Consider the following 13,760-nt stretch of genomic DNA (forward strand, 5'->3'; position numbering starts at 1 on the left):
GTTCGGAGGAGGTCAATGACCTCCTCACTGAGGGCAGCGGGGGTAACAGGTGCAGGGCCTGAGGTGCCTGGGGCGAAGGAGATGCCCGGCTTCCTGGCAGAGCGGGCACGGGGCGAACGCTGAGGGGCTGCTGGGAGGGCGGAGATGGTGCGCTGGGTGGCGGCTGTACCTGTAATGGCGGGGGGCACGGATGGTGCCACCCCCGCAAGGGAGCCCCCTTCCGAGGACGTGTCCGTGTCGCTGCAGGCTCCAGTCGTCCCCGTCGTGGAGCTCCCCTCGCCCTCCGTCTCACTGGTCCAGTCTGACTCTGTGGCATGGCCCTCCTGGGCCATGTGAGATGCAGCTCCCTCCTGCCCCGATGCCACTTCTCCTCCGCCTGATGATGCTGATGCACACAAGCACAGAAAGACAAACAAAAAGGGGGGGGGAGAGAGAAATAAAGGGATATTGATTACATGGATCTCCGGTACAGTTAGCGGACATGACAGACACAGATGCCCCCTGCACTAAGTTGCGCACTTGGGGTCCGCTACGCATTCCGTGGAACATGCCCTACACGCCTAGAGTTGACAACTGCACCCATGGATGACACGGCCCAGGGATGGCTGTACTGACACACTACTGAGGGTGGTGGCTGGGGACACAGGGGCTTACGGGGGTGCCCAGCCTACAGATATCGCCCTGGCCTAGGGGGACCCCCAGCCCTCCTCCCCCACCCAGACACCTCCACTGCGCAACAACAGAGTAGATAATGCTTGGACTCACCCCCTTGTGTCTGCTGTGCTGCCCTCACGCGCCCATCCAAATCAGGGTAGGCCACCGCCAGGATCCGGAACATCAGGGGGCTCAGTTGACGGCAGGCACCCCGCCTACGTTGGGAGGCCATCCCCAGCAGAGACTCGGCGGTCTTCTTGGTCCCGCGGCGGATGTCCTCCCACCTCTTGCGGCAGTGGGTGCCCCGTCGATGGTGGACCCCCAGGGCCCGGACTTCCTTGGCGATGGCACGCCAAATCCCGATCTTCTCATGGGCGCGGACCTATGTGACACGTACAGGGAGGGAGAAATACCACGTTCAAGTTACTCAGCATTTTCCTTTCCAGTGGCCCAACGCCCCCCATCCCCGCCAGGCCCCCCGCCAGGCCCAACATGCCCCCCATCCCCGCCAGGCCCCCCGCCAGGCCCCCCGCCATGCCCAACATGCCCCCCATCCCCGCCAGGCCCCCCGCCAGGCCCAACATGCCCCCCATCCCCGCCAGGCCCCCCGCCAGGCCCAACATGCCCCCCATCCCCGCCAGGCCCCCCGCCAGGCCCCCCGCCATGCCCAACATGCCCCCCATCCCCGCCAGGCCCCCCGCCAGGCCCAACATGCCCCCCATCCCCGCCAGGCCCCCCGCCAGGCCCCCCGCCATGCCCAACATGCCCCCCATCCCCGCCAGGCCCCCCGCCAGGCCCAACATGCCCCCCATCCCCGCCAGGCCCCCAAGCCAGCCAGTGGCCCCAAATCCAGATAGAATTAAACTCACTTGTTGGTCTGGAGGACCGTAGAGTAGCGCATACTGGGGGAGGACCCCATCCACAAGTTTCTCCAACTCCTCTCCAGTGAAGGCAGGGGCCCTTTCCCCAGTCGCAGCAGCCATTGTCCCTTCCAGACCGAGGTCACAGCAACACTTGCAGTATAGGTCCTCTCCTGTGAAAGTTCAAGTCGCAAGTGGATAAGTAGATAGAAAATGGCGGTCACGTCCGCAGCGGTGCGTACCGCGGCGGTGCGTCCCGCCACCGCCGGCGCCCTTCGCCATTGGCTCCTGAAACCCATAGGCTTCAATGTTAACCAATGCGGCTTCGCGCCGCGGTCTTCGGCCGCCGCCCGCCGCGGTGTGCCACGCCAGCGCATTGACCTCACATCCCATTGTCACACTTCACAGGTCAGGCAGCCGCCATTTCCAGGGCCCACATGGCTCAATTTCAACTGGGTCACACAGGCCTAGGCCTTGCATAGCCACTCAGACACGCCATTCACTGCATAGAGAATCGTATACTGTGCTAGCTGTGAGTACGTACCTGTGGGTTGCCTGACTGTGTGCTCCATGTTGTCCTTCCTAGGCACCGTCCGCTGGGTTGGGCGAGGAGACGGATGAATCCTCCCGTGTACCGACCGCTGGTGGACCTGTCGACAATGGAAGAACGCCACATTATCCTGACCTACCGTCTTAACCGTGCCACTATCCATGAACTGTGTGCCCGGCTGGAGCCCGACCTGATGTCCCCCATCCGCCAACCCACAGGGATTCCCCCTCTGGTGCAGGTCATGTCAGTACTCCATTTCTTGGCAAGTGGGTCATTTCAGACAACCGTGGGAATTGCTTCTGGGATGTCTCAGCCCATGTTTTCAAAGGTGTTATCCAGAGTGTTGTCTGCCCTGATGAAATCCGTGAGGAACTACATCATTTTCCCTGAGGTGGGCGAACTGGCTACAGTGAAGGGTGATTTCTACGCCCTTGGACATATTCCCAACGTAATTGGTGCCATTGATGGGACCCATGTGGCTTTGGTTCCCCCAAGAGACAGGGAGCAGGTGTACAGGAACAGAAAAAGTTACCATTCAATGAACATCCAGGTGGTGTGTTTGGCTGACCAGTACATCTCGCATGTAAATGCCAAATTCCCAGGGTCAGTGCATGACGCCTACATCCTCAGGAATAGCAGCATCCCTTACGTGATGGAACAGCTACAGAGACACCGTGTATGGCTAGTGGGGGACTCTGGGTACCCCAACCTGTCGTGGCTACTGACCCCAGTAAGGAATCCCCAGACCAGGGCAGAGGAACGGTACAATGAGGCCCATGGGCGTACTAGGAGGGTGATCAAACGCACCTTTGGCCTCCTAAAGGCCAGGTTTCGCTGCCTGCATATGACCGGTGGATCCCTAATGTACTCACCTAAGAAGGTGTGTCACATCATCGTGGCCTGCTGCATGCTTCACAACCTGGCTTTGCGCCGCCAGGTGCCTTTCCTGCAGGAGGATGGTCGAGACGGTGGTGTTGTGGCAGCGGTGGAACCTGAGGAGAGTGACGAGGAGGAAGACGACGGGGCTGAAACAGACAACAGGGACAGAATCATTGAACAGTACTTCCAATAGGACACAGGTAACATTTCAAAGATAATTTAGTAAATGTTAACTACTCTGCAGCATCTCTGCTGCCTGTCTATTTGCCCCAGTGTATGATGACTGAGTTTTGGCTTTTCCCTCCCTATTTCAGATCTGGGGTCCCCACTACGAGTCCTGTGCTTCGTTTCCCCATGGACTACAGCTTTGTGGCAGCTGTTTGTTGACTTCACCATGTACAAGGACATATTTGCACTGTCATGTCAAATACAATCTATTGAAATCTCAGCCAGACTCCTGATATTTTGGTGCAAAATAGGTGTTTATTGAAGTGCTCAAAATGGGATGGGTGGTTTCAAGTGGGTGGGGGCTATGGTGAAGGAATGTCCATGGCAGAGTCCAGAGTAACAGTCACACAGGTGCATTGTCCAGAGGCCTGTGGAGAGATGGAGCATGGGCAGTTCGAGGATGGACAGGGTGACAATGTGGGACAGTGGGATGACATCAGGTGGTATCCATTGCTGGCGGGGGTCTTGACATCCTACTCTGTCTTGCGAGATCTCAGGGCCCTCTTGCGGGGTGGTTCTTCTCCTGCAGGAGGTGGGGGTCTGGTGGGCTGCTGCTGTGCCGGGGCCTCCTGTCCACTAGCGCCGGCGGAGGTGGATGGCTGTTCTTGGTCCCGGCTAGTGGCAGGGGCCCTTGGGTGTTGTTCAGTGTCCGCCCTGCTGTTTACGAGGTCCTGCAGCAGCCCTACCATGGTAACCAGGGTGGTGTTGATGGCTCGGATGTCCTCCCTGTACCCCCGATAGTGTTCCTCCTGCAGCACCTGGATCTCCTGGAACCGGGCCAGTACCGTCGCCATCGTCTCCTGGGAGCAGTTGTATGCTCCCATGATGGTGGTGAGGACCTCGTGGAGAGTGGGTTCCCTGGGCCTCTCCCCCCCCCCCTGTCGCACAGCTGCCCGCCGAGTTGCCCTGTTTCCCTGGGCCTCTGCCCCCTGGCCGGTGTGCCCACTACCACTGCCCCCAGGTCCCTGTTGTTGTTGGGGTGGTGGGTTATCCTGGGTGCCCTGTAGTGGTAGACACACCGCAGATTGACGCGCCCTGGAGACAGAGGCATGGGCCCGCTGGGTGGGAGCTGTGCTGGTGTTCCCAGAGGGGTTAGGGTCTATAGTGGCCTGTGCCTGTGTGAGGGGAACCGACTGTCCAGAGGTCCCCGATGGTCCGGGCTGGTCATCGGTGTCCAGATCGACAGAGCTGCTGTCATCGCTGACGGCCTCTTGGGTGGGGGGTGTGGATAATTCTGGCCCCTCCGCCGCGGTGTGTTGACGGTCGGGTCCTGCAGGGGTATAGAGGTATGGTTATAGTTTAAATGTGTCGCATATGGGTGTATCTGTGGGTTCTCGTGTCCCCAAGTGCTGGCATTCGTGTGTGGGGGCTTTGGTGAGGGTGGCTTGTGGGGGGGATGTGTATATGCATTGGGCATGCTTTGGTGATGGGTGTCCATGCTTAGTGGACGCATGCAGGCCTAGGTTTTGGGATGTGTGGGTTGTGATGGTGAGACATTGGCGGGGAATAGGTGTGCTGGGGGTGGGGGTGAGGATGGTGTTGGGGGTGAGGATGGTGGTGGGGGTGAGGATGGTGGTGGGGGTGAGGATGGGGTTCGAGGATGGGGGTGAGGGTTGGGGTCTGATTTGGCATGCAGGTGGGGGGGAAGCAGTATTGAAGCTTCAACTTACCAGTATCCATTCCTCCGCCGACTCCTGCGAGGCCGTCAGGATGCAGGATGTTCAAGACTTCCTCCTCCCATGATGTGAATTGTGGGGGTTGAGGTGGGGGTCCTCCGCCAGTCTTCTGCACGGCGATGTTGTGCCTGGATACCATGGAACGCACCTTCCCCCGTAGGTCGTTCCATCGCTTCCTGATGTCTTCCCGATTTCTGGGGTGCTGTCCCACTGCGTTCACCCTGTCGACAATCCTCTGCCATAGCTCCGTCCTCCGGGCAATGCTGGTGTATTGTATCTGTGTGCCGAACAGCTGGGGCTCTACACGAACGATTTCCTCCACCATAACCCTGAGTTCTTCGTCTGTGAAGCGGGGTTGTCTTTGGGGTGCCATGGGGTGGTGTGTATGATGTGTGGGGTGGAGTATGTGTATTTAAGTGAGTTGAGTGTGGTGGTGTGTGTTGTTTTGTGTGTGGATAGTGTGTGGGTGATGGTGTTGAGTGGCTGTGGCTGTTATGTTTTGGATGCTGGTGTCTCGCTCTTACCTTCTTTACGAATTTGTAAGCGTAGGGGTTTGTGGGTGATGTGGGTGGGTGTTTTATATTGTATTGTGTGTGTGGGAGTGGTGTGTGTATGTGTATCAGGTGTGTGGGATTCAAATCGTCCAATGTGGGTGAGTTTTGTTCGTTTGTGTGTATTCTGACCGCGCCGGTGTGTCCCGCCAATGGAATACCGCGTTTGAATGACCGCCGCGTGGATTCGTGGGTCGTAATGGGATGGGCGTATTTCTGTTGGCGTGGCGGTGGAGGTTTGGTCACCTCCACCTTTCCGCCGACCGCTGGTCTGGCGGTCTGTTGTGGCGGTCGGATTTTCGGAGGTTTGCCTTCTGCGGGTCAGAATGACCGTGGCGGGTTTCCGCGACCGCGGCGGGATTATGGAGGATTTCTGACCGGCGGTAGGCGCCTTTTACCGCCGAGGTCAGAATGACCACCATTGTGTTCTTAGGGGGCAGTAGGGGCACATGTGAGGTGGCACTGGAGTAGATGCTGCCCCATTTCTCATGATTCAGCCCCATGGTCTTCAACGGCATATATTTGTGTATACCTATGTGTGGGACACAATGCAGCAGACAGGTGTATGTGCACACTATAGGTATGTCAGGTATGTGTAGATGATATATACTTAGGTATGGCACCACTTGGGTGGGATTGGATTTAGGTTCTGCCCGAGGCTTGCACACCATGGTTTACCTGGGAATGTGTCTATGTGTGACGTCCTCAACATGACCATTGCCTATGCCATTTACATGCCTGGGCCCTTCGTTGTTTGGTATAATGTGTGTGTGTGTGAGATCTGTATTTAGTTGTCAACCTGTGGACACTTGTAGTGGTCTGTGAGGAGCTTCTGTATACAAAGGAGACTTGGCTCCACCTGTAAACATTTGGTTTGCCAGTCAGGGTGTTGCTGTGTTATGTAGATTTGGGTTTATATGTTTGTGACATGCAAAGTGTGCAGTGTAGTGTGGCATGGAGCTTATGTGTTGTTGCCTGTACATCTCTGTGTACCTGCCCATGTGTACTTACTGTGGTGTTTATCTTGTTTATCCTTGGTGGTTGGTGTGTTGTGTGTTATGATTTGTATGGTGGCTTACCTATGAGTAGCCCATTGCCATATTCGCCATCCTGGAACTGCTGGTTGATGGTACAATGGCGAAAGATGTATGCATCATAGACGCCGCTGGGATATTTTGCCAGGATGTTGCTGAAGAGCCCATGTTGGTCTACGATGGCCTGCACATTATTGGAATGTGCGTGCTTGCGGTTCCTGTAACGGTGTTCTGTTGCTGCAGGTGGCACCAGTTGGAAATGGATACAGTCCATTGCACCCAGCACATGCGGAAACCCAACAATCTGATACAAAACTGGCTTGGTCTCCTGCTGCATCTGCTGGCTGTTTGGGAAGCAGATGTGTTGGGGCGTCAGGCATAGAATTGCGTCTAGCACCTTTGGTAGGCAGACGGAGAAGGATGACTGGGAGATACCAGCCACTAATGCGCCCGTTGTTTGGAATGATCCAGACGTCATCATGTGGAGGACAGCGAGGAGTTTTGTCAAGGGTGGAATGTTATGGGGAGTTTGCAGCCTTGCTGTGATGTGTGATGCTATCTGGTGCAACAGGCGTACGATGGAATCCCGGTTGAGTCTGTACATCCGTACCACATCTTGTTCCCTCATTCCAAAGATGGTAATTCACTGTCTAAAGATTCTCTCCCTCCTCCTGCCCTGCCTCTGTGGCTGGTGTGGTGGGGGTTGAGGTTGCTGCGGTGGTGTGGTTGGATCTGCCATCTACAGCGTGTGCCAAGCTGGAGCAGCAGAACTTCCATGTTGCCCTGGCAGTTTCCAAGGCTTCTTTTGTGTTTTTTCCTTGTGTGGTGGTGTGTGATCCTCTTTTTAATATAATGCCTTGTCTGACCAGGTCTGACTACACAGACCACGAACCGCACATGTGCTTTTTCCTTGAGTGGTGGTGTGTGAGCCTCTTTTTAACGCCTGGTCTGACCAGGTCTTACCACATAAACCATGAATCGCACATGCATTTATCATGCATGCTTTTAAAACGTGGTCTAAACAATGAATGCGTTGTTACCACACATTCCTTTACCACGCAAGTCATTTCAACTACATGCCTTAGGGAAGCGCTGGATTTTCGAATGGTATAATTTACTATTCCAACTCCAATTTCTGCAACAGTAGGGAATGTGTTGGACTTAAAATCCAACACCAGCCCAACAACACATTCCCTAAAGCAAGTAGTTGTTAAGACTTGCATGCTTCAGGAATGTGTGGTAAAGATGCATTTGTTGTTGAGACTGCGTTCTAAAGGCACTGCGTGGTAAAGGCTGTTTCCCCCATGATACTGTGACGCTCCTTAGGAACGTCTTCTGCTCAGCCCCCAGCATCACCAGTCAGCCTAGATACCAACACTGAAGCTCTAATAAATGAAGATTCCTATTGCCCAAATACCTGTCTTATAGGTTGGATATACCAGAGCGGACTCCTTTGTTGCACTCCATGCAATATAATACAGTGCAGGGAGGTCATGGCCTATCCCTACAAACCTTTCCACAAGGAAGGACAAGAACAAGAGCCTCTTGTTGTAGTGTTAGAAATGGGGTTTGGCTTCCACCAGATGTTCTCTTGTGTGTATTGAACTTGCCTATTTAGTTGAAAACTCCATTGGAATGCAATTTGGCTCTACTCATTTCTGTTAGATTGAATACTTAGACCTCTGTCCAGATGGTCTCACTGAGTGCATACTTGAACTGAAAAAGACTCTGGCCTCATTAAAAGTTATCTCTTAATTCTGATGGGGCCAGTAATAAAGTTAGAAGCCCCATTGTAATTATGAAATCTGTTGATTTATCCTGGATCGGTGGTTCTTCAGCTGGAAATTCACTTAAATGCAGGTGTTATCCCTCAGTGAAATCTGTGGAAAATTGGGATTTACTGCCAGAGCACGTTATGGAATTTACTATTCCCCCTGGCACTTCCTCATTTCTGAGGGACACCTCAAGATCACACTCATAATCCTCAAATAATCTCCCCAACATTTCTGATGTGCCTGGTATGAGTAACTCGGGGGAGAGGGAATACCAGCAAATTTATAGGACACTCACAATGAAGCTCACAGAAAATCATCCAGTGAAAATCACCCTTTTCATAATTGTTTCCTAGCCAGCTGGGACTTATATTTAATTCAAGAATTTAGCTTCCTCAATGTGATGTCAAAATCTAATCTCACTAGAAAATTGTATAAAAATTAAAATTATTGTTGACCTTAGCTTTTTCTGTTTTTCCCCTTTTTTGTTGCAGTCTGATGTCATGGATCAGAATTTGCTGAATTTCCTCCCAGAGCAGGAACATTCAAATATTTACAAACTGTTATCTTCCCATATGCCTGCCAATGATCCTGCTTCAGGGAGCTTTCCAGACTGTGAGTTATTAGGAAAAGAATGAACTTGTGTGTTTTCTCCTTAATTTCTCTTTTGTGAGTGAAACATTAATAGAATTTCAAAACTGATATTATTCTCAGCTCAGACGATATGCAGTATATTTTTATATTTAATTACTTATTCATTTAACTGTTTTTTCTGCATGATGTACTAAGGCATTGTAATTCTTAGAAATACCAGTAGTACTACACGGATAATTAGTCCCAAAACCAGAAGGTACTTGTAAAACAACAATACATGTAAGAGCATACTCAAAGATCAGACGACAAGCTGCACACAACTCTAGCTTCAGTTGAAAGTCAATACAGCTGTCTCAACAATAGAGAAATGAGGTTGAATTTCGTTTTGGACGAGATGAGTGTGCCTGTTAAGTGTAAGGCAATCGTGGCTGCACAAGTACAGTTTGTGGGGTACCTATCAGCAAGGCATTACCATTGTACAAACAGAAAGTAAAATGCTGGGGTCACTTTTCTCAGATTGGATGTTAAAATGAAGTGTTTTATTTTATTGCAACAGCAAAAGTAATTGCGGAATTTAGCAAATAAATAAATACTGGAAATGTAAGTAAGTGATGGATCAAGGCTGAAGCCTATTAATTGGTCCTGGGAAAATAGATAGGGCAAGAAGTCTTTGATGGAGCAAAAGGATAGGCTTTGTATCGTATAAAGGCTTGGTACAAATTTAAAATCCCAGCTGTACTCGATTGGATGGATCTTTCTCTCGATTTGAGGCTAAACATTAATAGTTCAATAGAATATCAATAACGGTGAAGCACATTTTGCCCTACAAGAACGAAAGTGAGTAGTAGATTTGTAAACCATACAGGGTTATTAGCAAATCAGCACAATTATAAACTCAAATCAGTCATAAATCAATAATCACCTGGTTACAGCATGTCAATGTAATCCAACCGAGTCAGAGTAGAAAGGCAAATCCAAGTTATTTAAGGATTTTTGTAGGCAAAGCATAAAAGGTGTGGTTCCCATGAAGAAACATGAAAGGTATAGTTCCTCTGAAGAAACACTCCCTTACACTAATCTAAGGTTTCATGTGAGGTCAGGGAAGATGAAGTAGAATGTTTTTAGCAAATGAAGCCTCTTAGGCAGAACCAAATGAAGGTTCCAATCAACCAAAGAAGAAATATATTTACTCGAGAGACTAATTCTGTGAGCTGCAATACAATTAGCATAGGGCCTCAAGAGAGATGGGGCATCTGCCTTCAAAGGTGGACATGAGCAAATATGAGTGTCTAACTTAGTAATTCACAATTAAAACATAGAATTCAACAACTTGGATCAAAACTGAGGGTCTTATAAGTGTTTGAAAACTCTTGCTGTAGACCCTTTTCCCATTAATCATACAATGGAAGGTTTCAGTTTTGTGGCCTTCAAAATTATCTTGCAAGGGGGGATATATCTCAATCAATCTGATTCGAGCACAGGCGTTAAGATTTACTGTTCAGCTCATTAATAGATACATTCAATGGCCTTCACATAGTCTTTAACAATAATTGCACAGTTATAAATAATGAGCGTACTGTTGAAACTTGGCTTCTGAAACTCGAAAAAGATTATGCACAGCAAGCAGAAACACAACATTTCATTTAACATGGGCCTTTCGAATTGAGGCCTACAGTGACAGATATCCTGTCCACCGTATTACGACCTCCATAGGCTGGAATTGTAATACAGAGGATGGGATAACAGTCCCATTTGTTTCGGAGTAGCCCCATCCACCAAACTCTAAATGAGGCCCTATGTCTAAGTTAACGTAAACACACTCTCACTATACATAATTAATGATGTAAAAATATCTAATTATAGTCAATCTAAATATAAAATGACCCTTGAATATAAGTAAGCAATGATTATAATTTATATGTGATGTGCATTAGCATGTTATCAAATGAAAATAAAAAATAGTGACAATCCGTCACCACCATTTTATCTAGTTCATTAATAAATGACAGGTTAAATTTGTTCTTCTACTTGATGGTAATGAGAAGCAATTTAGGGCCTGATTTAAAGTCTGGTGAATGAGTTACACCATCACAAATGTGACAGGTATCCTGCCCACCTTCCTACAAGTGCATTAAATTATTTGGAACTTATTATAAGGCAGATGGGCTATCTGTCATGTTTGTGACAGAGAAACCCATCTGCCAAAATCAAAATCAGGCCCTTTGACTTTTATAAATTAAGTGCTAGAAATAGATATCCAGGACTGCAGTTTGCAAAGACAGGTTCATAAATGGAGGATGCCATGTACGGCTGACAATGTTAGTTAGAGCAGATTCTCTGCCACATATTGGTTGATGGGGACTTAAGTTTAAAGTTTTTATTTAACAATTATTTTGTGGCCTAGTACGGCTTTAGGAGTGAGTTAGAGTTAGCCTGACAGGGTACTCCATCACAAACGAGCCAGATTTTGATGTTGATGGTAACAGTCCCACTGTTGACTTTTCGGCTGAAAACCCATCCGCTGCAGTGACAGTCCGCTTGCCGTATTTAGATGTTGGTGGTCACATAGATGAAAGACCATGTCCTGCCAAGTCCGCCAGGAAACTTCTCCCACATCAACGGCACAACTGTAAAAAGTGGCTGAGGTGTGACCCCAGCTGCACCTACTGACGAGCAGATTTGGATCTACCTTACTGCCAAGGAAAAACTGGCAGTCTGACCTTCATATCTGAACTGGTGGTTTAGTGGAGGGAAGGGGTGAAACTCACTTTTTTTCCACTCCCCTCTCATCTTCAACTAGACAATACCTGCCATCAGTGCTGCCACTGTCTCATGGAGAAAACACGACAAATGATAGACCCAAAGGTAGGGATGCCACATTGCCAGGGTATGTTGGGTGGACACTGCACACTGAGTGGGGGGGACGGCACTGCAGTCACAGTACTGTGACATGCATATGTGGGGTACTCATTGGTGTCACACATGGCTGGGGACACACCGGCACAAAATGCATATCGCACACATGCACAACTGTCGTTGTGGTGTCAGTACTTATTGCCAAAGGAATGCAGGCATCACAGTGATGGTATACTCTCACTGGACAATGGTGTCCATGTGTGTGCATTGCACGGGGACCTGTATGGGTAGGTTTGTGCCATCTGTTTGTGAGTGTGTACGTGTATATGTATGTGTGTGTGTGTGTGGATTGGCTGGTTGAGGTGGAAGGAGCTGGAGTGGGTGCTGTGGTTGTGTCTGTATGTGTTTCACTTGCATGTGAGACCAATGTGTTTATGTTGTGCTGCGGTGTGACTCCTTCAGGTGACTGTGGTTGTTGTGTGGCAGGGGTTGTCATGATGTGTGTAGCTGTGTGTGTGTGTGTGTGTGTGTGAGTGTGTTGGTGTAGGTGAGTGTGTAGTTGTGTGTTGTGGCTGTGTCGTGCGTGGGTGCAGCATCAATGGTGTAGGTATGTTGTGCTATGGACGTATGTCAATGTGTGTTTTTGGCATGTACGTGTTGCATTGTGTCAGAATGGCAATGGGTTATTGTGTGAATGTGGCTTTTGTGTAGTGTGTAGTGGAGGGGGACGCATATGGCTATGGGACAGTGTTTGTGTGTGTGTGTCACTTACCTCTCTCTCATAGCCACTGCCATTGTACAAAGTCCATTGGGCCTGCCACTGTCTCCCTCCATCAACAATCCCTACCAATCAATCAACTTGCAGAATTGTAACATCTAACTACGGTGAACGGAAGACCATCAACTTGGCAGTCTTTTCCGGTCCACCACCAATGCAGCTTGGCAGTGTAACTGCCAAGATCTAAATCAGGCTCAGAGAACCCTCTCCCACAAACCCTTGGTTCACCCACCTCATTTAGGGATGGGTAAACCCTAAGTTTTCTGTTGACGGAGTCCCCATTGACTTCATTGTCAGAAAACGTTTACCAGTGGCCAGAGTAGAGGCTGTACAAGGAAGAATATTATACTGTCCATGGTGTAATGTATTTTCTTCCTGTTGGTCACTGCCAGGAAAAGAGGGACAGATAAAATAAATAATGACCCCCACACGATGGGAGAAACCTCCCATAACATGCATGTCAAAACATTTTGAAAAATGTGGTGAATGATTGTCAAAACTGAGAGCAGCCATTCACCAAACTTTTTGTACATTGAAATGAACTGCCATGATGGTGGTTCCTTTAAAACTAGAGAGTTGATCACTGGGTCAGCAGTAATCTCTAAATTTGACCAAAGGTGGTGTGAAAGCAATTTGCTCATGATTCAAGTGAGGTCGACAGGTCTTTTCACCCTAGCAAAGGGGGAGGAGAAAATCAAACATGTCACAAACCAATCAATATTTTAATTTACAGTATGTCCTATTTGGTCACACATGGAACACCCAAGTCCAAATAAAGTTAAAGGGTCTGATTACAAGCCCAATCTCAGGTTAATATAAACAACTCTCAATACAAGACCATAAAGAGACAATATTACCATCAGAGATGCTAAGCGTTGGAACAATTGAAGCTTGATAAGCACAATGCATACTAAACTCTCAAGTAAGGCTCTGCAAAACAATAAGAGTAATTGATGCTCAGTAAACAAACATTGACCAACTCTTCTAAGCATAAAGACAACCTAACATCACCTAAGCTAGTTGATTAAGCAAATAAATCCCTAAAATTAACAAGTCACTAACTGATGTGTGCTGCATTTCTTTCAACATTTTCTGCTTCAAATCCAATCCATCTCTGCAATACTTTGCATATCGCAGGATCTCATCAATCGCTTTGTTCCACCAACAAATCAAATGCTGCTGAATCATAATATTCACTTATGGCTTTAGTCACTGAACAAATCTGAACACAAAAGCCTGCAAGAATCTCTCATAATAGGAATGCATTGATTCCTTAGACTCCTGAGTCATTCTGTCAGTTTGCAGCGAATCAGTATCTTTAGGGGACA

The 13,760-nt window shown here is 49.1% G+C and overlaps 1 protein-coding gene across 1 annotated transcript in view; it reads left to right on the forward strand.

The window, feature by feature from the left end:
* NPAS2 (neuronal PAS domain protein 2) overlaps positions 1-13,760 on the forward strand; it is a 611,171-nt gene that overhangs the window by 290,589 nt on the left and 306,822 nt on the right. Inside the window, exon 6 of the mRNA XM_069204404.1 lies at positions 8,699-8,819. Coding sequence (XP_069060505.1) covers positions 8,699-8,819 — 121 coding nt within the window. The remainder of the gene's footprint in view (positions 1-8,698; positions 8,820-13,760) is intronic.

Source organism: Pleurodeles waltl, chromosome 8 (genome assembly GCF_031143425.1).
Source record: "Pleurodeles waltl isolate 20211129_DDA chromosome 8, aPleWal1.hap1.20221129, whole genome shotgun sequence".
In the NCBI taxonomy this organism is placed as follows: domain Eukaryota; kingdom Metazoa; phylum Chordata; class Amphibia; order Caudata; family Salamandridae; genus Pleurodeles; species Pleurodeles waltl.